This window comes from Fukomys damarensis, unplaced genomic scaffold, assembly GCF_012274545.1.
Source record: "Fukomys damarensis isolate Sample0158 unplaced genomic scaffold, DMR_v1.0_HiC HiC_scaffold_25, whole genome shotgun sequence".
In the NCBI taxonomy this organism is placed as follows: domain Eukaryota; kingdom Metazoa; phylum Chordata; class Mammalia; order Rodentia; family Bathyergidae; genus Fukomys; species Fukomys damarensis.
This window is the reverse complement of record NW_022900937.1, coordinates 9,791,914-9,817,005: the sequence shown is the minus strand read 5'-3', so window position 1 is coordinate 9,817,005 and position 25,092 is coordinate 9,791,914. Positions and strand designations below refer to the sequence as shown.

At 32.8% G+C, this 25,092-nt stretch overlaps 1 protein-coding gene across 4 annotated transcripts in view; it reads left to right on the top strand.

Annotated features, from left to right (window-relative positions):
• Positions 1–24,814, top strand: part of Znf280d (zinc finger protein 280D) — a 98,264-nt gene extending 73,450 nt beyond the window's left edge. For 3 of the 4 annotated variants that reach the window (XM_010641279.3, XM_010641278.3, XM_010641277.3), the window contains exons 18-20: positions 11,277–11,322; positions 19,686–19,741; positions 22,160–24,813. In XM_010641279.3, coding sequence (XP_010639581.1) covers positions 11,277–11,322; positions 19,686–19,741; positions 22,160–22,781 — 724 coding nt within the window. In that variant the 3' untranslated portion in view covers positions 22,782–24,813. Of the gene's footprint in view, positions 1–11,276; positions 11,323–19,685; positions 19,742–22,159 lie in introns of all 4 variants that reach the window. The other variant, XM_010641280.3, reaches the window with a different exon arrangement.
• Positions 24,815–25,092: the final 278 nt, after the last annotated feature.

Sequence of the window (25,092 nt, the reverse complement as noted above, 5' to 3'; positions counted from 1 at the left end):
TACCCAGTTTAAAATTTTCCTTAGAAACAACAGCTTCATTCCATTTTTAACATTAATTTTCTGATCGTATACAAGATAAAGAGATTTGGTCTTTCTTGTTCATAGTTCAAAAATAATGATAAACCACATTTTTATTATTTTTTCATTTATTTTTGGTACCAGGGTTCAAACTCAGGACCTTGGGCTTGCGAGGCAGGCGTCAGCACCACTGAGCTAAAAATCCTCATATAAACCACATTCTTGATACAGCAGTGTGTGAATCTCCTTTGTGTTCTTTCACATAACTCTTTTTCATAGAATTCTATTGCTGTTGTATATATCAGGTTCATTTCTGTCACTTGTACTTTTCTTTAACTGTTATTTTATTTATTTATTTTTGCAGTACTGGGGATAATGCAAGGCAGTCACAGTGCCACTGAGCTTAAACCCCCGGCCTTTAAATATTGTTTTAAATAAGGCAGGAGAAATTGCTTATTATAGGCAGTTATTTAAATTTGTTTGGTACTAAGGAATTTTCCCTTACATTTGATTCTTTACCATCAAATTATCCTAAATACTTTATTACCTAATCAGAAATCACCATTTCTTGCATTTGTGCTTTGGATTACCACTGAATAAAAGATATGATTGTTTCAGTTTGAGTGCATTACCATTCTATGAAAAATGACAAACTGTAGAGATTCGGATTCCTGTCTTATTTATGTTGCATTTTGGCAAAACATCTCAGCCTCTTCACTTTATCCCTCAGACATTTACTATGCATCTACTTTGGGCACAACACTGTTGTAGTTGCTAGAAAAATAAATTGAAATTTCTGCCCTCATGTAGCTTTTATTTTTGTCATAAAAGACAAAATAGAAAGTAAATCAAATATACATTCCAAAGTGATCAATATTGTGAAGGAAAAGGAAGTGGAGAAGAGGGATTAAGAAGTATGAAATGGGATTTTAAATGCCATTTTAAATTTGGTTATCTGGGGGAGCCAGGGATTTAGCTCAGTGATGCTGCCACCTGCCTCACAGGCACAAGGGCCTAAGTTCACTTCCTGGTACTCTACAAACAAACAAAGCAAAACAAAATTTTGGTGACTGAGTAAAGGCATGGAGGTAAAGAAATGAGCTGCGTGGCTCTCTGTGTTAGATCCCTCATTCAGGGAACTACAGGGAGGCCAATTTGGCTGCCTCAGAGAAGCCCAGGAAGGGGCAGGCCTGTGAGCAGTGTGTGTCTGTGGGACGTAAGACCTTACAGATTAATGTAAGAAAGGTGGCTGTTAAGCCAGGCATAGTGGTACACACCTGTAATCTGAGCACAGTGAGGGAAAAGTGGTGATTCTTTAGTTTGGGTATTCACACCCAGGCATTGTGGCATATGTCTGTAATCCCAACAGTCAGAGTGCTGATTGTTGTGGTTGTGAAGCCAGCCTGAATGCCTGAACTAAAGGCCCTGTCTCAAAACAACAAACAAAATTTTAAAAAAATGTGACTATTTGTCTGTAGAGAATTCTTAATAGAGGATATTTCACTAAAGACCTAATAAACAACCTAAATAAAAACACGAACCTAAGTAAACAAACCCTAATTGGAGCAGCTATGTTTATTTAGCTGCTTTTTAAATGAATAGTCTAGGAGACCAAGGCAGAGTCAGGGAGGTTAGGGGCTCTTTTAACCAAGTAGGAGATGATGGGGGCTTGACCTAAGATGCTAATGTAGAGGGTAGATGATTTTATTTGGGTTATATTTTGAATTTGTTGGTGTTTAAGATGTGAGAATTGAGAGATTGTTGAAGACGACTCCATAGTTAATGGTTTGAGGACCTGGAAAGGTGTGGCATTGATAATAACTGAAACAGAGGACTCCGAGGGTAGGTTTGTGGTGAAGATGAGGTCTTTGATTTGGGACATGTTTTAGTTTGAGATACCTATTAGATAGCTAAGTAGAGCTGTTATAATCACTCACTTATGTGAATTTAGGTAAGTTTCTGTGCTGTAAGAATCATTAATATTTGAAAATGTCACGAGAGTAAAAGTAAAACTGGAGATCTTGAAAAGGTCAGTGTATTGTATCACAGTATGCTGGCTGTGATACTGAACTATAGTTTTGCAAGATGTTATCACTGGGGGAAACTGAGTAAAGAGTACATGAGATTTTTAATTGCCCGAAAATAAAAAATTAAAAAATTTTAAAATGAAGTGAAACCATATGAGATCCTCAAAAGGCAGGGTTTGCAAACTCAGCTACAAGGAATATGATGATAAATTAGAGGAGTAAGACGAAATGGACGAGGAAAACTAAGAAGATGTGATCAGTAATGTAGGGAGAAAAACTAAGGAGTGGCAGTGCCTTTCTTTGGAGCCTCAGTTACCCTTTTTGTAAGATGTGAGTGCTAACTTGTTTTACAGTTTTGGGGTTCTATTCAGTACTGGTTATACCTAGATGTCATAATGCATTTCTATGAGAAGATGAATTTAGAATGCCACACACCTCAATATAATAGCAAAAACATACTCTTGACCTTGAGAAAATTAAATGTCCATGTTATTCTTAAGTACATAACACTCTACATTTACTACCATAAAAACATTCTTCTTGGGTTTGTATAAAAGAAGGTAAGTGGCTGAGTGTTTTCCAAATTCTCCATTGTAGAACTGATGTCCATAATTTAAATGTGGTATGGGGGGAAAAGTTTCTATGGTCAAATAAATTAAGGAAATGCAGGTTCAATGTAAATAAATGCTTTAGTGTAGGATTTTTCATGCTATATGTGGTCCGTGAATAGCTCAATATTTGTTTACAGTTGTTTTCCAACAACACTAACATCGTGATATAAACCTTTATAGAATAAATAGCATGTAAAGTGCTGATCTTACTTGGAAAATAAGAGCAGTTAAATAAAGTGTTGACTTACAAGGCCTCCTAAGGTGGAGTGCATAAGTAGATGCTAGCAAGCACATTTTCATATTTTTAGACACTATTCAGGAAAAAAAGGCATCATTATTATATTTATAAAATCTAAGAAATGCATAATAAAGACAGTAGTTCTATTCTGTATGTGATTGTAGCAGCAAGGGATACTTCTGTTGAAGAGTGTGGTTACCTAATAAGATTTTACACTGAAAACTTAATCTACCTTCTCTCTGTAATTCCTTATTCTTAGTTTATTAATCTATCACTTGGCTACATTTCTTGAGGATATTACAATTTCTAGCCTTTACAGTATTCTTAAGAAGTTTTTTTAAAAATAGTTCTTAATTTTATAAAGCTACTTATTTACTGAGATCTTCTTTGATAATAAGATTGGGAAATTTGATACAGCTCTATATTAAACCCTTAGACCCTTAAAGGGGCAGTGTAATAAGAGTGCAGATTGCATTTGATGGACTAGTTTGGAGTACTGCCCAGTTTACTAGCTGTATGTGACATTTATAAAGCACAGATACATATGAAAATACCTACTCATAGAGTGTTGAGGGAATTAAATGAGTTAAATGTCCATGTAGTTCTTCAGAAATGATTAGCACATAGGAACCACGATACATTTATGAAGTTAACATTGTACTGGAACATTATTAATTGCTATTCAGGTGGAATTATCCTATTCAACTTTTTTTCATTCTACCCTTTCATACTATTTTTACAAGTTCTATTATCTTTCTTTTCCTGACTTAGTTTATCTTTTAGTGTTACTGTGGCAGCACATATTAGTCATATCATTTGATTTTTGTGTCTGAAACCCACTCAACATACTTTCAGGGAAATTTTCTGAACACCTCTTAAGTTTATTTTAGTTATAACTCTCATAAATTGTACCAGTATTTTCCCTTAATTATACTGCCTTATACTGCTACACTATGGTTCATCTCATACTTAAAGGCTACTTCTGATTTTGAGATTTCTGCAGATTCTTCAGTTTAGTATCTGACCCCTGGAAAACCTTACTGTAATCTGCCAACTTAGCCTCTTGTGCTGCATTATTTATTGAAATATGGTATCATATTATTTTTAATTCTGTACTGGTTATCTATACCACTGTGAAGTTGGATATTATGAAAGGAATGTACCCTTGAGATAAGGCAGACCTAGGTTTAAATTCTAGTTTTGCATAAGGTTCCGGGTTTAATTCCCAGACACACACACACAACGCATGCACACATAAAAAGAAAAATTTAAAGAGCCTAGTTTTATATCTAACCAGCTCTATAGCTTTGAGTAAATTATTTAGCCTTATTGAGATTCATCTTCTTTATCACTGAAAGAAACAATAATTCCTGGCAGGGTGGTTGTAAAATATAATAGATGTAAATTCATTATATCACTAATTCAAATGAAATATTTAAATTATTTGGTACCATTCTTGCAGAAGGTAAATGCATACTTGCTGCTTCTACTACCACTACTACTGTTATTGCTGTTACTATTATTATTACTGCTACTTCCAAATGACAACCTTGGGAACTGCGTGTCTGTGGGGTCTTTTCATCATCACAAGTTTTGTAGAAGTCCATCTGCACTGTGGTCATCTGTAATTTTCACTTACACTCCAGTCTTCCGTACTGCTGGGTGGATGACATTACATCACAGTGCTTTATTTCATTCTCTGTCAGAATTAAGTGTAATTTTGGCTGTTATTGTTAAAAGACTGTGAAACATTGACTTGTAGTAAATTAATACAGAATCCTGTTTAGAAAGAACTTTTTTTTTTTTTTTAACTTACAGATTCCCTTTAAAGAAATTTTATCACCAGGTACTTATTTCCACAGATTGTGGCCATTTATCCCATATGACTATTTTGTGAAACTATAAAAATGTATAATTGTGCTAGTTAGCAATAATTATGTAGCTGTTTGCTTTGTAGAACTTGGAAAGGATATATTTTTTTAAAATGGCCTTTCTCAACTGTTACACTATTATTGAACTCAATTATAAGGTTGCTTTGTTCTGTTTCCCTCTTTATGTCAATTTTCTCTTCCCCTGTCTTTTCTAGTGTATCTACCTATGTAGATGAATTATAACAGAGAAATAACATTTTGCATTTTGTAAAATGCTCTTTCTTGACAGGAAGTTGAGACTAGAAAGATAATTCCCTTAGCACATTTTCAGAATATATGAATTCATTATAAATAATGACTGAAGCCTAAGAAACTAGGCTACTAACTAGCTGTCTATCTTAGTGATCAAAATTTCTTAAAAGACAATTTGAAGTGATTTTAGTCGATTTAGTTCTGAGTGACTGTGAATATACTAAGCAAAGTACAGTAGTTCCTCAGTTTGCAAACTTAATTCTTTCCATGTTTCTGGCCACAAACTGAATTGAATGAGGAACTTATGAAATTCAGTGGTTGGGTTCAGTGTTGACCTTATGGGGAAATTTGATTTGGTTCTTGTCCAGTTTACAGACTTTTAGTCTGTGACCTGAGTTATGAGAGGAATTAAGTTTGTAAACCAAGATACCACTGTACCCTGGAAAGAGCATTGACTAATTATCAGAGTCGAGGGCCCTGTGTTTCAACAACTTTTTGGTCATGTACTTTAATTTCTTCATCTGTGAAATGGGTTGAAAATAATCTGTGTTGAATGTTTAAAAGAGATAAGTAACGCGTTTCATAAATAAAAAGTATGTATTCTACTTTATTAAATTCCTTTAAAGAATACTTAGAAGAAATAAAAATCAAAAACTGACTTTTCCTTGAAACCACATTCCTTCTCCCTCTCATTTGAGAACCACTAAGAGATCTTGAATTTCATTCTTAGCACACATAGCCACAACATGATTGTTTCCCTTCTGTATATTTAATCATTGACACTGAATGTTGATAACTTGCTGTTTCTGGGCTAGAGGCCTGTGTGCCTTCCATGTCAGGAGCTGGAAATTAAACATGAATAAAAGATACGGTTTGTGCCATATAACTTTTGTGAAATACTATACAAAAAATAATCTAAACCTGTCCCCAAAATGAAATACCACTTTGTTACTTTCAGTTAAATAATAAAGTCAATAAATGTAAGCAGTAAGTGCACTTTCAGAGCCAGAATGGCTACATTAAAATTTTTTATATTTGAAAATGTTTCTATTAAAAATGTTTCATCTCTTTCAGTCTATGAACTTTAAAGAATATGTGAGGGGTGATTCTGATACTTATGAATTCAGAAATTATTTGAAGGAAGTATTGGCTCTAATTAGAATCCAAGTTTTAAAGGCTTAAATGTTCAAACGGCCACAGTACCTTAATTTCATCTAAATTAGCAGGGGAAAAAAAGGCAAACCAATCTAATCTCACATTTTAGGTTTATTTCCTTCTCTAATCTTTTGAAATATTACTTTCCATAGAGATACTCAGGGATCTTTCCTCTAGATTCAGGATTGTTAATATCTCAAAAACCTAGGAACTGCAAAATAATTTTTCTTTTCAAAATAGGTAGGTTTGATGTATTTGCACTAGTACAAAACTGCAAGTCAGGGCATAATAGCTGTATATCAAGATATGGTGGTTTCTGGCAGTTTGGACTTGGTGTCTGATATCTGGTAAGCAGGGAAGAAGGAAAGATAAATGAAACTTTCCTGCAGTCCATAATTTAAAACAACCATCCTCTACCAGTGATTTTGAGATTAGTAGCACTTTTCCAGTCTCCTGGTCTTGAGGGTCATTCATCAGTTAAATGAAATATTTAGGGTATTATTCAGTATTGCCAACAAAACAATATAAAATAGAATCCTATTCCTAGCCTACATTAATTTTATGTTGGTTGTCTTTTACAATTTCACACACATACTTTGTTTTTCTTGATTTTGTACCTGTCTTTACCTAGCTCTGTCCACAATGATTTTTCTGCTTTTTTCCCCCCTTACTTTAGATGAGCAAGTCAAATCCAGGTTTTCAGAAATGGTTGATCTTTTCCTATCAGAGCAAATAAGGCTGGTCCTAAGGGGAGTAGACTAGCAATCAAAATTAGTATATAGTGTATTGGGTTTGAGGGTAGGTTGGAAACATGAAAGAAGATTCAAAGCTGTGGGGATATTTGTCCTAAGGCAGCAAGTTCTGGATAGTACTCTACCCATGACAATAATATGTACCACTTATTGTTCACATGTAATGTGCCAGTTAATTCTGCATCTTTTGCACTCATTTAATTTTCACAAATCTATGAGACAAGTGCTATTATTGTCCTTCACACAACTGAAGTATACATAAATTAGTTTGCCTGATGTCACATAACTGTTGAGTAGATAATCTTGATTTAAATTCCGACAGTCTGTCCTCCGAGACCAAGCTAAGTACTTTACTTCCTGCCTTGCAGGACAGGACTTAGCCTCAATGTGAAGGCCCTCTTGCTAGAGAGGGGCAGGCAGGAACTACATACTCAGCACAGGGACAGTAATACAGCTTCCCAATCATAGGGCAGTATTTCTGTGATGTATATGGACAATCGGATATTTTAGCAAAGTGGCATAAAATTATTTTTATCACGATTAATTTAGCGATAATATTCTGAATAGAAGTGATGTTTTTAGTTGTGCATAAGAATGACACAGAAGGAGCAAATCTGTATGATAAACATGGTCATATGATTGTTCTGTAATTACCATAAATTTGGTATTACAAAACTAAATATTTCCTGGAAAATATGATCTTTTTTCCCCTTGAATTCCTTCTCTTGGTTAATGACATTACCATTTTTCTTGCCAATCAAGGCAGACATTGGGTTTGAGATAGGTCATGCTTATTCTCCTTAAGTAACTTTATTCTTAAATTCTGTTAGTTTTAATGAAAGTTTTCCTAAATCTTCCATTGAGACTGCTCCTGTTTTAGGTGAGTCACAAACTGCTCTTTCTGGTGCTGAAATATGATCACATTTTTCTACTGGCTTTTGTGTTCTAGTATGCTTTTATCATAGCTTTATCATAGCTATGAAGATCTATGACTTTGCCATTGCTAGCTCTTCAATTTTATCTTCAACTATCTTCCTGTATGTCCTACAGTTAAGTGATAGAAGACTGTAGAGTCTCCTATCAATGTCATCTTGTTTCATGTTTGCTTCTGCTCTGCTGTGGATCACCTTCCCTTGCTTTGGTAACAACTCTTGTACTTCCTGAAACCCAGACTTGTTGTACAGTCTCAGCTGCTTAATTGTCTCTTTACCTATCATACTAGTTTAATCCTTTGTTTAGCTTTTGTAACATATAGCTGTCTTTTTTCTTAAAATGTCAAAATTCTATAAACATTTGCTGTTTCTTTTATAAGAGACTTTGTTTCTGTTTTTGGACTAGAATATTTATACATGTTTAACATGGTAAATGTTCAGTTCAAACACCTTTTCCACACACACCTGTTAACAGCTCTTAGAGGGAATGATCAGAAATGATGTAGATATTTACTTCTGAGTCTGATGATTACTGTCTTAATTTTAGTCCTAATATCCGTGTGGGAGGTCTTGAGAACTGGCTGACTTTACTACTGGTTTCTTGTACAGTCCTTTTAGCCTTTTCAATATGTTTACAAATAACCTTAAAGTTGAAGATTAATTTGTAATATTACCATTGAAGTGTTTGGCTTGTAAATGTTATGGAAACAAAGAATTTGCCCTAGCTGAAATGAACCTGAACAGTTTTTCCTTACAGCCTCTCCCCCAACCCATAATGTATTTATAGTGTGAATGAAGCCTCAAAAGAGCATAGTACCATAATTTAATCAGGTATACCCACTGAATGTGTAGCCTCATGTAAGTCATTTTGCCTGCAGAAAAGTGCAAATAGGGCCATATATTTAATTTTAGGCATTAGAAGAAGGTGATTATTCTTTACAAATACATCAAAGTTCTATCAGATTTCCATAAGAAAAAATTACTTGCAATCTGATCATTAATGATGTTGAAATTGATCACTAGTGAATGCTTCTATTATCTTCGTATTGAAATATCAATGTTCTAAATACTGCATTACATTTTTCTATAAATTACTGCAATATTCACAAGTGACATTAAAATTTTTAAAAATTCACAAGTGACAAGGTTATTAGCACAGAACTTTGAGCTTATCAAATTTGACTGACTTATCCAAGAGTTGAATATCTCAAATGATGACTATTTCAACAGGTAACTTTAATGAATAAAAATTACAGGTATGAATTTTTTTTCTTATACAAAAGGTAGTATATTTGTAGTATTAAAGTTGATTCTAAGTATGATTTTATAGCTACAAAATTTTAGTGATTATTGTGATGAAATTTGTATTACACATTTCTGATTAATTTCAGAGTTGCTTTTACTGGTTATTACAATATTGTCCCATAAAGGGAATTGAATGGTAAAAGGTACAAAACAAGATTATAGACCTCAATGCTGACTTTTAATAATGCACTGTGTTCTCATCTACCAGTTCCTTAGTAAAATGAAGAGTAATAAAAAGCTCTGTCACCAACTTCTACTGAAAAGATAATGAGGACTAGTTTTCCCTAACAGATATGCCAACAATAATAGTTACATATATTTAATAGTTTCCATTTTAATTGCTCACAAAATTGATTACAGTAGACATACATAAATGTAATTAGATTGGTGATATTCTTTTGTAAAAATGTCTATGATAACATTTTCAACAAGCTGAAAAGACTTTTGTAAAATATTTCAGAAATGCTTTCTGACCAGTTTATTTCTATTTTTCAAACAATTTAATCAGTTGGAGAAAAATTTATTTCAGAACTTCAATAATATTTACTTTTGTCTTTTAGACTAATTTTTGATATTTATAAAAACTTATTTCCCATATACTTCATTAATACAGTGAAGTTGTACTTTATACTTGATGTAAACTCATCTTTATAAATACTGTTGTTCACATTTAAATACTTGAGACAGTTACAAAATCTAGTTCCAAGAAATTATTGACATTTTTACGTTGTCTTTTTGTTCAATTTCTTTAACAAATTAATTGTTATTATTATAATATATTACCAATATTATGGTTCTACAAAAAGGACCATGCTCTTTTTAAAAGTTGCCCCAAATTTTGTATATTTAAATATAGATAAGTAACTTTACAGTGAATGATTATTAATATTTAGTAAAGCATTAACATTTGTAGCCTTATTTTTCTTTTTTTCTGTTTTGGTGGCTCTGGGGATTGAACTCAAGTCTTTATGCATAGTAAGCGTGTGCATTACCAGCAAGTTACACTCCCAGCAATGATAGCCTTAATTTTTAAAATGTGCCTTCAGAGAATGGACAAAGAAGCGTATTTTCCAATTCTGTATTTCATTAACTAACCATGATAAGAGCTTTTAGATGATTAACAGCTATGTCCTATTAGACATCTCCACTTTTTTTGTAAAACTTAAGAAAGTGATTGTTGCTTTTGTTAAATACATTATTCCTTAACTGTATGTAGTATTTAGCCTTTATAGAGTTATGAATCATTGAATTCTTGATTAATGGCATTTCAGGTCAAGTAGGCCACATTAATGTGCATATTGAAATTGAATGTTGTTCTATCAATAAATAATTTTGTGTGTGTCTGATTGGGGGATTTAAACAAATCTAATTCAGTCATCAGTTTCTAAAATAAAAATGCTTTGGAGAAGCTAGTTTTTATTAAGTTGAGTTTTTTACAAGATTGTCTAGATTTTCTATCTATGTTAATATTGTAATGTTACAATTTTTTAGGAGTCAAGTTTAAAACATTTATATTTAATTTTTGAGCAGTGCTTATAAAGGTTGAGAATATATTCTTCAAAATTCTAAATTATTTCTGTGAATTTACTGCCTCTAGACTTAATGTATATATTAAAGGGGCATTATAATAGAATTGCACAATAGATAAAATACTTATATTCTGTCACTTTTTATGTTCTATAATAGTACATACTAATGCATATGTGTGTATGTATGTATATATATGCATATAACCTGTTTTAATTTTTAATTAAAAATTTAGATTTGTAGCAGTGCTGGGGATCAGATCTACTTTGTTTTTAATAACTTTTTTTAGATTTTTTTTTTTTACTAATGCATTATGTCCTTTATTTTAAATTGTACGTAGCAAAAAGAATATTTACATGTTCTTGTTTTTAGAGATGAAAATACAGTACATGTCTGCATTAATTTATCACATTTCTAAATCTCTTGTATTTTATTTTTAATCTTAAAATAAATAGAGGTCATTCGCTATTATAGGATAAAATGGACATTGGGCTTACATTTTAGTTATTTTAAGCACGTAAAACCCAGTTTGTATTTTTAAGTATGTAAGTATAATGTAAAATAATCAATACTTATTTTGTTTTCAAGATTAAAAAATGAAGCTCCCACTAAGAAACAAGAACCTATGTCTAAGGTAAAGTGTGTTCTGTTTCATAACTTAACAGTTTATATACATTTGAAAGTATTGTTTATGAATTTTTAAATTTCAAAATGGATACTTCAGTAATTATTGGCATGCTATAAGGTGGAGAAAGTTGAGGCTTAACATTTTTCATCAAATATAAAATATCTAATTTTAAGTAAAATTATAAGATGTTTTTGTTTTGACAAAGAGATCATCTTTTTAATTGCCTGTTGTTTACCTTAACTTGACTAATGGAGAGAAATATATGAATCAAAAATCATGAAATCAGTTGAACCTCAGTCCTTTGGCACTTCAGAAAGTTAGTATTTCCAGATGATTTAATATTCTGAAACATTTAAACTGTCAAAAGGTTTTATCTAATTTTTAAAAGTATTTTGAATGGGGGCCGGGGATTTAGCTCAGCGGTTCAGTGGCCTGCCTTGCAAGCGCAAGGACCCCAGTTCAATTCCCAGTACCAAAAAAAAAAAAAAGTATTTTGAATGGGGGCCGGGGATTTAGCTCAGCGGTTCAGTGGCCTGCCTTGCAAGCGCAAGGACCCCAGTTCAATTCCCAGTACCAAAAAAAAAAAAAAGTATTTTGAATATATATTATGCTTCAGCTATCTTAAATAGGTATTTTGAATATAAGACTTTGAATGTTATTTTATGGACAGCGTAATAGGTGACTGTTCAAATAGTTTTGGTCAAATACTTTCTTGCTGACAATTTTTTATATTAATATTTATTTGCCTCTTTCTGCGTAGACTGAAGAGAGTTAAGTTGGCATTTGTCTTTATACAATATTTCTGTCTAGCACAGTGCAAGAGTGAAATGTAGATAGAAATAGCATTTTTCCTGACAGCTTTTATATGATAATGTTCTTTTCCTTGAAAGATTTTTAACGTATTCTTTAATGGAAATAGGATTTTTTAATATCTTGTTTTTAAAGTGAGTTTTGGTAGTTTGTGGTTTTCTAGGAATTGATATGCTTTTATTTAAGATGTTGAACTCGTAAGTATGTTCTTACTTATATAGAGTTGCTTGTAGTGATCCCTTATTATCCTTTTAATGTCTGTGAGACCTGCAGTGGTACCTCTCTTTCAATCCTGATACTGAGATTTTGTTGGTTTTCTTTCCCTATTGTCATATATTTTACTTTTATATATGTTATAAAGGCAGAGAATGCTTGTAATTTTTGTTTAGACAGTTATGTTTTGGGACTATTAAAAACTTAAAATCAGTTTTACATTCTCCTTTTTTAATACTGTTTTTAGTGGGTTTTATCTTTATGTAGCTCTCCATTTCTGTCATATATTTTTTACTTGAACTTTCTGATATACAGTTATCTAGTGTTGCAGACTTCTGGTAATTCTTTCAGGGCCTTTTGTTTTAAAATGTTTTTAAAAGCTCTTTTTATTGACTTTTTTTCCTTTCAACAGTTTAAATAATTTTTTCCTCTGGGCTTGCATACTTGCTGACAAGATGTCTTATACTGTAATTATTGTCTTTGTATCTCTGTATATAAAATATCATTTTTTATTACCCTTAAGATTTTTATCTTTAGTTGTCACCAGTTTGTACATATGACATGACATGTACAAGTGTTTTGTTCATTTGCTTATTCACACGTTTTTCTATTTGTGTAATTATTTTTGGCATTTATCCTAATTGGCATTTTCACAATGGTCCCTTTTCTAATGAAATTACAATTCCTACATGTTGAACCATTCCATGTTAACCCTGTTCTTAAATACCTTGATTTGCACCCCTCCCGACAATTGTGTTTTATTTTGGATACATTCTTTTGACCTATCTTCAATTTCACCAATTCATTTTTCAGTTGTGCCCTGTATTCTAATGAGCCAATCAAAGGCTTTTTTTACCTGCATAATTCTGGATTTGTTTATTCTGTTCCTAGCATTGTAATTTTATTCATTTCTTACAGTATAACCCTACTGAAATTTCCATTCTGTTGTGCGTGTTATCTGCCTTTTCTACCAAAGAATGTGGTATATTAATTGCAGTGACTTAAAATTTTCTTCCTGTAAGTTCCAGTATCTGGGGTATGTCTGAGTCTGGTTCTTTGTCTCCTGATACTAGATTTGAAAGCCAGGCAGTATGTGTAGGTCTGAGGTAAGTAGTGTGTGCATCTGGAAATATGCACACCTTTTCTTATGTTAAACCATTAGTGTGGGGTTTGGGTCTACCTAATGCAGAGCTGGCCTGAATTTTGTTTTTCTCATGATTATTTGAAGGCACGGCTGGCTTCAATTCCTTTAGTAATTCATTGTCTTGAAAAGTGGGAGTTAAATTGCTGTAGAATTTTTTCTCTTGCAGCTCTTGCTTCATACTTAGGTTTTGACTTTACCCATGAGACCAGGGCTGTCTGCACCATTGCACTTCTTCAGGGGTACTTCTGTTGCTTAGTTCCAGGTGCTTGCAAGGCTGGCAGTGGGTGACAAGGAGTGCGGCGATGTTCTCTGCTGTGATGTGGCCTCTTAGACTGTCCCTGAGCCTTGAGGGTAGGGTCTTTTTCCTCTCCCAGTCTGTCAGTCACTGTGCTTTGAGGACAACAGGGTTTGCTTTTCTCCTTTCTAAATATGTAAAGGTACACACATGAAGGAAATCTATGAAATCTATGCTTTGGAGCATCATCCCTTGATTGTTTCCTGATAGCATTCATACTTGACTAGAGTAAATCATCAGATTCTTATTTTCCTGTGATTGTCCTGCTCATATTTGAGTGAAACCAGCTTTTTCATATAAAAAACCCCAAGTTTCCTGAATTAGTTTTTTGTTAAAAAACAAAAACCAAAAAAAGGTCAGGCTGGTGCAGGCTTGTAATCCCAGAACTCTGGAAGGCTGAGTTAGGAGGATGCTACGTTGAAGACCAAGACTGGCAACTTAGAAAGACCCTGCCTTGGAGGGAAAAAAATACTTTTTAAAGGGCTGAGGCTGTAGCTTACTGCAAAGACCCTGATTCAATCCCCACTCAGTACTATAAAATAAATAAATAAAAACTTTAAAACAATTTATGCTAAAAATTTAGAAGTCCATAGGGAAATTTAAAGGAAGCTCTATAGATCGGAAGACCACAAGAAACAGTCTTGGTCCTTGTGCTTCTTCAAGCATACATGTGATGTGGATAGTCCCTTGAATGGATCCAGGTATTTGTATGAGGCATACTTGTGACATGTTACACAGTTTGAATTTATCTTTAAGATTTTGATCAGATACATTGTAATGGAATCACTTTTATCATGTCCCCTTAGTATTTTCCTTTAATCATTGTGATTTCTTTACATTTCTTCTTTGAACATCAATTCCTATTCATATACTAGATTGCCCCTGTTCTGCTATGATATATATTCTGTACTTCAACATTCTGCTTCTATTTTCAATTAACTATATGCACCATGACTCCTCCTCTCCAATATTAAGTTTAGTGTAGTTTGATAATAAGAAAATAGGAGGTAAGAGACATGATGTAGGTAGATACAGTACGTGACTTTCTCCTTCATGCTTCCTACCTTAGCTATAGGGAACACCTCATAGTATGTTCCAGGAATCATTTTATTAAAAATACAGATTATTAATAAAGTTCTTTTTCTGTCTGTCCTCAGGTGGTTTCTTAATTCAAAACATACACATAAATATGCAGACTAGAAGTTCCCTGTTATTTCACTATGAAAGTGGCAGATTAGCTCTAGTCTCTATTCCTGTGACACTATGTGGAGTCATTCATTAAAAAGATTCTAAAGTTTTGTGATAGCAAAGACTGTACTACTAGCACTCAGTGGGCTGAGGCAGAAGGATCATAAATTACAGTGAATTAACCCTGATTATCATAGCCATATTGCCCTATCTGTAACTTCATATTTGAAATAGACTTTGGAAATTTTAAATGATCTTCATATTTTGAATTTTTAAATTAAGTTGTTTGATATAAATACATCTGATTCACATAAAACAGCCACTGACCTGGCACTTAAATAAATAGTCTTGACAATTTCATCTGAAATAGTTTAACGTGTAACATAAAATCAACATTGTGTTTGGGTCTTTTAAAAATGAATGTGTAAATTATTAAAATATATTACAGTGAAAGACATTGCCATTATTCTTTCTCAGAATATTCCCCCTAACGTCAAACACATTTATCCACAGCATTCATGCCACTTTCTGCAGCAGTTCAGGAAGTCCTTTAGTTGTGTTGTCACAACTGCTTCCATGCTCTCAGTCAGTTCATTTATCTTTCATTGTCATTTTGACTTTTGGAAAAAACCAAAAGTTGCATAGTGCCAGGTCCAGTAAATAAAGCTGATGAAGACACACCATTATGTTTTTATGAGCCTGCCTTTCCATTGGATGGCACTGGACAGCAACATTCATTCAGAGAGAAAGCATTTGCATTTTGGAGATTTGTGTTTGGGGGAAGGTTTCTTGGGTTATCTCATTAGTCAGTTTTTACTTCCATCCATCTCTCTCTCTCCCTCTTTCCCTTTCTCCTCCTCTTCATTGTTCTCTTCCTCCTCCTCCTCTCTCCCTCCCTCCCTCCCTTTTTTCTTTTGTATTTTTCTGATACTGGATTTCTTACATCAACTTCTTTTGTTGTATGTTCCTTTCTTGCTTATTTATTTCAGTTGCCATATTTAATTCTCTGATTTTGTTTTTGTAAGTTTTGTTATTGTTTAATGGTTGTAATAACATACCTCTCTGGGGATATTACATATAGAAATATTTTTTCTCTTGATCTAGTAATATCTCTTAAATATCTCAACCTCTTTCTTCCCCTCCCCCAGGAATTGAGCTCGGGACCTTATGCGAGGCAGGTGGCAGAACCACTGAGCTAAATCCCTGGCTCTTTGTTTCTTATTATTTATTTTGGTCTTTCTCCTATTAAAGAGTATCTTTGTGTGATGATGAGTGCCCTTACATAGTTAAAGAGTGGAGCTGAAAAGTTCAGTTGAAACTCTGTTCGAATGGGGACAGAGCCACCTTGCATAGCAATGTGGGTTGTGCACTGCAGAACTCCAGAGGGTACTGTTTACATATATCCTTTTTGTACTGTCAAAAATAATTGATATTTACTATCAGTTATTAAATTATTAAAGGTTAAAATGTGAAATTCAAAAAATACTTAATGGACTCCATAATAAACCTATTACATATTAACAATGTTTCTCTGAAAAGTAGTTTCTAAAACAAAAGCAGTTCAGTGAGAATACCATTATTTTGGACATGAACATCTTTTTAATGTCAAGCTTAGTAGAAGGTAACTGGATTTTCATGAATTTCTGAGTTTGGTCTGTTGTGTTAAATTGTTTTGGTTAAAATAAATAAAAATATCTGGCCTCACCCAATACATTAATAATCTTTTCAGATAATTGTATTTTCCTTTGTTATTGTGCCCAAACTGGACAAGTGGAAGTTTTCTTTGTTGCAGTGTGGAATATGACTTTATATCACTGAACTTTTCACACTGTGTGCATCAAAATCTATTGGTCCATTTCATACTTTCAGTAGATCCTTTATCCATGCATAAAGTTACAAATTCATTCAAAAAGTATTGATTTTCTGTGTTACATAGATCTTCTAAATTTTGTCGTTACATTATATAACATCAAGTAATCACATTCCTTAATATTAACCTTAATGTGATTTTTTTTTACTTTGTTATCAAAAGCAAATACTGCCATTTGTTTTGACATGGCAGGTTCATCTTATTAATTTTCAAGAAAATGTCTACTAAGTACCCAAGTCTAAATACCCATAGTTTGGCAGTTATTCTTTAAAACAGAAGTGATGTTCCATGAAAACTTTTAAGTTCACCTTACAACTCATTTATAGACCCAGCTTTTTGGGTATGCAACATCAGTGCTTTGTGCATGATTCTTATCTCATCACACAGAATATTAAGAAGTCATGAGTTCAGACACTGATGTTTAATAAAATTATTTTTACTACTTGTGTGAGACTACTGGTGCACTTTGGGTTTGGCATGATTGCCTTGATTTGCACTAAGATGTCAGTATTTTTATTTACCACTGTTTTTATGCCAAGAATTATGACCATACATGCCTCCTGAAAGTGGCTTGGATTCCCTAGGTGCCTGTGAATCACACTTTTGAGACCTACTGATGTGAATTATAATGTGAATATTTCTTCCTGGATTTGTGCACTGCACAGTGTATATGGGTAATGTTTACACTCAGTGTAGGAAAATCAGGTGGTGAACTGATTTCTTTGGTGAAGAGAATGTTTTCATCGTCACTATAAGAAATCTTTCTTTGGGACTGAGGATTTTCTTCAAAGAGAAATCTTCTACCAGAGAAACTATTTGGTATTTACACATGTGTGACTTATTTATTTCACTGAGTATATCCTCAATATGTACCCATTTGAATAAACTATAATAGTACATAAGATCCTAATGATATAATAGACAATGTGAAATAGGAAGAAAGGGACTAAAGATGTAGGGAAAGTGGGAAGGGTAGAGGAAAGCTAATATGGGAAATAAGAAAATATGAGAAAATGAAAAAATGGAAATGAAGTGTTTGTAAAGGGGGTGGGGAGAAGGGGGTGAAAGGAGGGCAGGGACAAGAGGAAAAAATGAGAACCAAGACCTGCCACTTAAAGGTACAAGATCCCAATAATGAATGTAACTGTACTGTATACCTAACATGTACCAATAGACTCAATGAGGAAAAAAAGAGAAATCTTCTAAATTGAAACTGGGTGATAGAGTGAGGAGTGAATCCTCTAGCAACTGGCATTCTTAGACTCAGGTGAGAAGAGGGACTGCATATCTGTCTCATGAAATATTATGACTTTAAGCCTTCCTGTTTTCTCTTCATACACATGCCTGCCTTTTGCTGTTCCTGGTTTTGGCAAGTCTAGAAGGTGTCTACTTCAGCTGACTAACTTTGAACTTCTAGAGTAGAGAATGGGGGGTACCTTTTGTGTGAGGAGGATGAAGGAGCGTTGGGATTTCCCCGCAGTCCTTGTCCTTCATTTTTGCCTTCTATGTACTAGATGTGTGATGGGTTCCTTGAAATGCGAGATGTATTATGTTCTTCAGACCAGTTTGACTCTCTTTCTACACTGCCCAACTACTGATGGTTCACTATAACTTCCTCCATGCTGCTGTGTCATGTACCACTCCCCTAGCCACTTCCATCTTCTAAAACCTCATTGAAATCAATTTAGTAATTAGTAGGCTTTGGTGTATTCTTGGTCTTTGTGACCAAAAAATTGTTTTGTTTTTTTTTAACCCTCATTTTAGCTGAGTTTAGAAGGATAGGGAGACAAATGTGTGTGACTGAGAAGCTCTGTTCATTTTCACAGGCTTAAATCAATCTGTTATAGGGGTTAAGAGCTATACCTAAATTGGAATCTTTACTATTTATTTGTCATATTGCACTGGATTTTCTTTCTTTCTTTTCTATTTTTTTGTACCAAGGATAGAACTTGGGTCCCTGTGCTGGCAAAGCAGGCGCCGGAAGCACTGAGCTAAATCCCTGTCCCCTAAAACACAGTTAGTCAAGTATGGGTGTAGGGGGAGACAATGTTAATCAGTGTAACAATAACCCACAACCTTCGGACCAACTACTGGATTTTCTGCTTAGCCCACTTATTTCTCATTTGTAAGTAGTATGAATGTAAAGCTCTTAACATAATATTTCACACATCCTGTTTACTTAATAGCTGGTAGTTATAAAATGTCAGTGTAGCCTCTGGCATACTGGGGTTTCACTGTATATTTTTCCTCTTTAAACATTTGAAATAAGCAAAATGTTTCTTCCCTTTTGTTCATTTTCATATTCTGCATTTGACAGTGGAAAGATGATCATGATTTCAGTATAGAATCAAAATTTTAGAAATTTTTTTCTAAGTGTTTGTATTTAGCATATTTACATAAAATACTGTGGCAGGGCTGGGAATTTGACTTAGTGGTTCCACCACCTGCTTTGCAAGTGCAAGGACCCGAGTTCAATCCCTGATACAAAAAAACAAAAAACAAGAAACAAAAAAAACTGTGGATGTATATTATTATTCAACTTTAAGTTGCATTTTATTAATTTCTATTTAAGTAATTATGGTCCATATTTGAAAGAGTTAAAGAAAATATATATTGATATAAGTAGATAACTGCCTCTTGACTTGGATTCAGAAACTTTTGGTACAGTGAAATTCTTGAGAGTTTTTGAAATTCTAGTTTTAATTATGAGAATATACTTTAGATCAAAAATTGCTTTTCTGTTTCTATGGTGTGTTAGATTATATACATTTGTTTCTTTTATCTAGAACATTTAATATAATTAAAGTTTTGCTATGAGTGTAAAACAAAAGTATTATTAATAATTTCAGGAAATTGTACGACCAAATATGGCTGAAGGAGAAACAGAAACATCAAGTGCCAAAAGGTAAATATGAGGGAAAACTGAATCTCTTGAAATTCAAGTATATAAAGCAACACTTGACCTGCATTATTTAATAGTTAGCTTTGAAAGGTATTAAAATTTTATACACATATGAGGAGCATCGTTAGTGCAGTAGGTAGCATGTCAGTATCAAAATTTTATTCATGTATGGTATTCTTTTAGTAATGACTTAAGTATATGTGCTGCCGAAGCAAGCACATAGTAATGACTTTAATTAAAATTAAATTTTGAAATTTTAGTCAAACAAAAATATTCCAGGTCCTTGGTTTTAAAATCTTGTATATATATATAGAGTATTTTAGAAGTTGTTAATTTTTTTGTAGAACTACTTACTAGCAATTAAATGTTGAAAATTCTTAATTGCCCCTATTCTATGAGTATAATTATACTGCAAGTTTTAATATTGGGGCAATTATTACTAATATGTAATCTTGAAATATTTTAAGTGTTTTCATAAAGCTGTGTAACTATTTCTGTGGAAGGATCTAAAAATAAGTTTCAAAATTCAGAGATTGATTTTAAAAGTTTTGGTGCTTAGGTAGAGCTCTAACGAATACAATATACTTCACAGTCCTTTTTGAAAAGACAAAAGAATCCTAGCATTCTAATTAGAACTTTATTCAAGATAAAGATTATTTTATTTAGTATTTTTCCCATTTCTATTTTTATTGTATATATTTTAGAGTAGGTTGCTTATTAATCTGTTGAGATTAATTTATCTCTTGCCCCTCCAGATACTGAATTCTAAAGATGTTTCTTGAGCTTCACTAATAAAGTTATGTAGCCCTTTCTTCACCTAGAATTTTTCCTAGATTTCTTAGGGAATTGGTAACAAAAATTCACTTAGGGTTAGAAAAAGACCAGTCATCTTTACATTATTTAATACTTTGTAAATTGTAGTTGGTCCAAAATGACCTGAAAAGTGTAAAAATCAGGAGTATTTCTCTTTCAAATACCCGCTACTTGTACAAAGCAGCACTCTCCCTCTCTCTTTCTGTCTCCCTCTCTTCCCCCTTTCCCTATCTTCAAATCAATCATATGCTTTTATTTAAAAAAAGAATAAAAATCATACAAATTTAAAATGAAAAAACTAATAAGATCTAGGACAGTGAGCTAAGAATGATCAGAATGAGTATGAATTGAGGTGGTTTGATATTTGAAAAATCTAAATCTATCTGACAGACCAGTAACATAAGGTTACAAATTATAATGACAAAAAATGTATTCATAATAGTAATAAAAATGAAAACTGTACATAAAGAAAAACCAAAATTTACAGAGGTAATTTGTATGAGAGGTCATTTTCCAAATTAATGTGTGGATTCAGTCAATAGCTAAACATCTCAGTGAGACTTGGTTTGGAAACATAAAATAAGATTTCTACTTTTCCATTTATTAATATCATAATGTACTTAATAATTTCTCCTAGACATTAAATTTTTGTGTGTTTACTATTTTAAAGATTGTTTTAATGAGTATCATTGTACAAATATCTTTTACATTTTAAAACTGAAATTTTTGAATAGTGAATATTATTTGCTATATTAGAGAATAACACAATCTTAATCTGTTAAGATTTGTGTTATGTTGGCCCAAGAATAGTGTGAAGATAAATCAGTAAGACAAAATAAATCCCAGAGAAATAGCCTTATACATATACTAATTTAATAAATAATAAATGACCATTTGAAAATGTTGCTAAAGGCTAAATTCCAAGTAGATTAAGTATAAAAAATGGATATATATGAACTTACATTTTGTTAAAATGAGCTTAATAAAATCTAGATAAGGGGCTGTAAATTCTAGAAATTGTTGGCTTCTAGTATTTTATAATTCACAAGAGAGTGCCTATTCATGTACCAGGGTAAAAGTAAACATCCATAAATATATATGTGTACAAACATATATACACTGACATATGTATACATTTATATATTTACATAAGTTTTTAAGGCATGTGTTTATGTTTTTTAAATTAGGCAATTAAAAATTAGGGAAATGTTTGTGAATGGTCATCTAATTTTGCATAGGAAAAGACCCATTTTAAGCACAAGAGAATGTATAAAGCATAAAAGAAAATAGGCATTTTTCCAAATATATTTTTCATTTTAGGTACTCTTACAAATCAGTAAGAGCACTTAAATTTTAACAAAAAACATGAAAGGAATTTGAACAGATGAAAATGATAACAGCCAGAACTAAAGCCTGCTGGCATACTTACCAAACTCATGACACATGACTTCTCACCGCAGGAAACGGCACCCTGGTAACCTGTATGCCATTGTTCCCTTTTCAACAGAAGATGTGTTCTGACTTTCTCCTTTCTTGGGTCATGTTTTTATTTTCATAGTGTTCAAATACATTTTTAATGAATAGATAATGAATGGCTTTATTTTTCAGTAAGCAAGATGAAGCTTTATCAGAAGAAAAACATGGATGTGATGCAAATTTACTTGAAGGCTCATCAGCAACACAAAGGAAAGAAAACTTAACAATTTTGGATAAAAAACATGATACCCGTCTAGCAGATCAGGAAACTAGCTCAAAGAAAATCTTTGGCTGTGTTTCAAACACTGGTGCAGATAAAGTGGAAAAGGAAAAAGAAATACAGCATGTTGGTCAGGTAATGGAAATGAAGATGGGCCAACATTCAGAAAATATAACATCATCTGATCAGATTGAAGATCATAACTCCAGTGAAGCTAAGTTTTCTTCAAAGAACATTAAAGATTTGTTGTTATTGTCAAGTGATGTTAGCATTGATCAGTTTTTGAGAAAAAGAGATGAACCTGATTCTGTTAGTTCTGATGTTAGTGAGCAAGGCAGTGTTCATTTGGAACCTTTGACACCATCAGAGGTACTTGAGTTTGAAGCCACAGAGATTCTTCAGAAAGGTAGCAGTGATCTTTCAGCTAAGACTGATGAAGTACTGCCTGATCCAACAGATGGTGTCCCTGGAGAAAACAGTGCTAGCACAACAGAGACAATAGCACACCTGGTAGATAAGAAAGAAAGAAGCTAAAATGATGTAGCCACTGAGTGCACCAACAGGAAGTGCATTTGGGAACAGTGCTCAGGTGAACACATTCATGTTCTAGTGGAGGTGAGAAATAGGAAAATGTGAGGGTAGTTATTCATACACATCACCTATACGTTCAGTCGCAGTTATTAAACAAATCATCTAACCAATAATAGCATGGTTAGTATGGATTTCCAAGTTTTAAAAAAATAGGATCTTAATGAAGGCTTCAGTTTGTGATCAGAAGTTCTCATTTAAGTTTTTGAAGAAATGAGACTTGGTTGCAATATGATTATAAGAATATTAGCTATATTAAAACTTTTCAGTGCTTGCTTAGGCAGCACATATACTATATTAAAACTTTTCAAATTTTCATCAGTCCTAAGCTTAAATTCCTGTTATATATTTTAAAATCCTTGTATCTAAAAACCTATGTCTCTTTTTTAGTTACCTTAAAGGAAGTGATTTGGAAACCATACAGATTTTTTTGAATAATTGATTTAAAGTAAAGGCTGATTGGCATTGTTAATGTGTATGTAGAGTGCTCAGCTGATCACATGAGAACTTGGATGGACATAACTTTGCATTTAATGTAACATCTCAGTCTGGCAGAACTATGTAAACAGAATATTTGAATCTGTGTGCCTCTATATAAGTGTTAGCCTGCTGGGCTGTAAGCTTACCTTTAATTAAACTTTCAATGAAAGTGAAATTATTAAAATATAAACTTATATTTGTGTTTTTGGTCAGCGTGTAAACTGCAGAATTCTTCATTGTATTAGTTGTATAAAGTAGAAATCCATTTTTGAAACTCTAGTAGTTACTATGCTTTTAATGTTGTTTTAATGATCCTTTTTAAAAATAGACCCTTAAAAATGGTCTGGAAGCCAAACCAAAGTATGGTATAATGTAGATACTGTAAAGGAGTAAACTGAAAACATGTTTTGGCATGTATTTAGCCAAATTTGTGATTTTTTTCTGTAATTATAAGATAGAAACTTCAAATGGGACCTAAAGCAGTGATGTAATTGGTTTGGGGAGTTTAGCTTAATTTATATAGAAGTTAGCTGCTAAGTTGGTTTTTCAGGGTTTTTTTTTATCATCTAGAAGATAAAAGATACAGAAATGAATCATATCAAGAATAGTAGCTTGCTTTAAAGTTCTAATAAAGTTTTATTTAAATGCTACATTTTTACTTCTTAAAATGTGCTTTGAATTCTTAAAATTTGTTTCACTGAATGTTAAATGTTTTAAATAGCTATCAACATTCTGCTGTATATACTAGTTTTTGAGTATTTGCAATAAAAGTCTGTCCCTGAATAATTGTATTTTTCAGGTCACTGAAAAATAAATAGTTTAAAAAAATAGTTAACTTTGCTACTATTAGACATTGTATACTTGTTTAAAGCAATTTCTTGTTAAAAGTTAATGTAATTTCATTCTGTATCCTGTAGCTGATATTTGACTTATTTTAAATTAGAACTAAAATATGAGATACTATTGTTAATAATTATAGAGAATAGTAGCTTTATACTTGTACTTCACAGAAAAAGTTTATATAATTATAAATATTTTTCAAATGTTTATTTGAGGTAGATCTAATATTTGCATCTTTCCTCCTCCCAAGAAAAGATAGGCAGACTCATTAGCTGTCATCCTTCAACTTACTGAAACATAAATCTGTAGCAGGGAAAAATTTTGGAGTTAGATAAGCCTTCAAAGAGCAGGGAGTAGAACAACGTCTGTCTATTATATAGGGATCACTTTCTGAGTTTCATTCAGTTTTTGCCAAGCCTATCATTTTAGGTCTCTCAAGTACTTTTGAAAACAAGTCTCTTAAGTGAAACCAGAACCCCTTTTGAGATTTGGGTAATGTTTACTCCCTGGTTCCCTATCCCTTTAGGGTAGTGATATTCAAAGTAGCTGATCCACAAACGTACCTGTCTATGGTGAGAAAAGGGACCTGTACCAGACTGTAAGTCTTTCACTGATAAAAAAATCTGACAATAAAAATGAAATGAAAATACTGAAATAAGCATTGGACTTGCTAACTATTGGTTTACGTCTTCAGACAAGCACCAGTCAGTAACTACCTGTAGCAATTTGGGTGTACAAACCAAATCTTTGAGTAAAAGTGGGCAGTGAATGGCATATTTTTTCCCTGTAGTAAATAATTGTGGGTTATGTCATTGCAATTACCCAAATCTGCCTTATAGTGTGAGAACAGGTGTGCGTGTGCGTGTGCGTGTGCGTGTGCGTGTGTGTGTGTGTAGGGGGTAATAATATGTAAATAGTAATCCTATTTGTGTTGCAG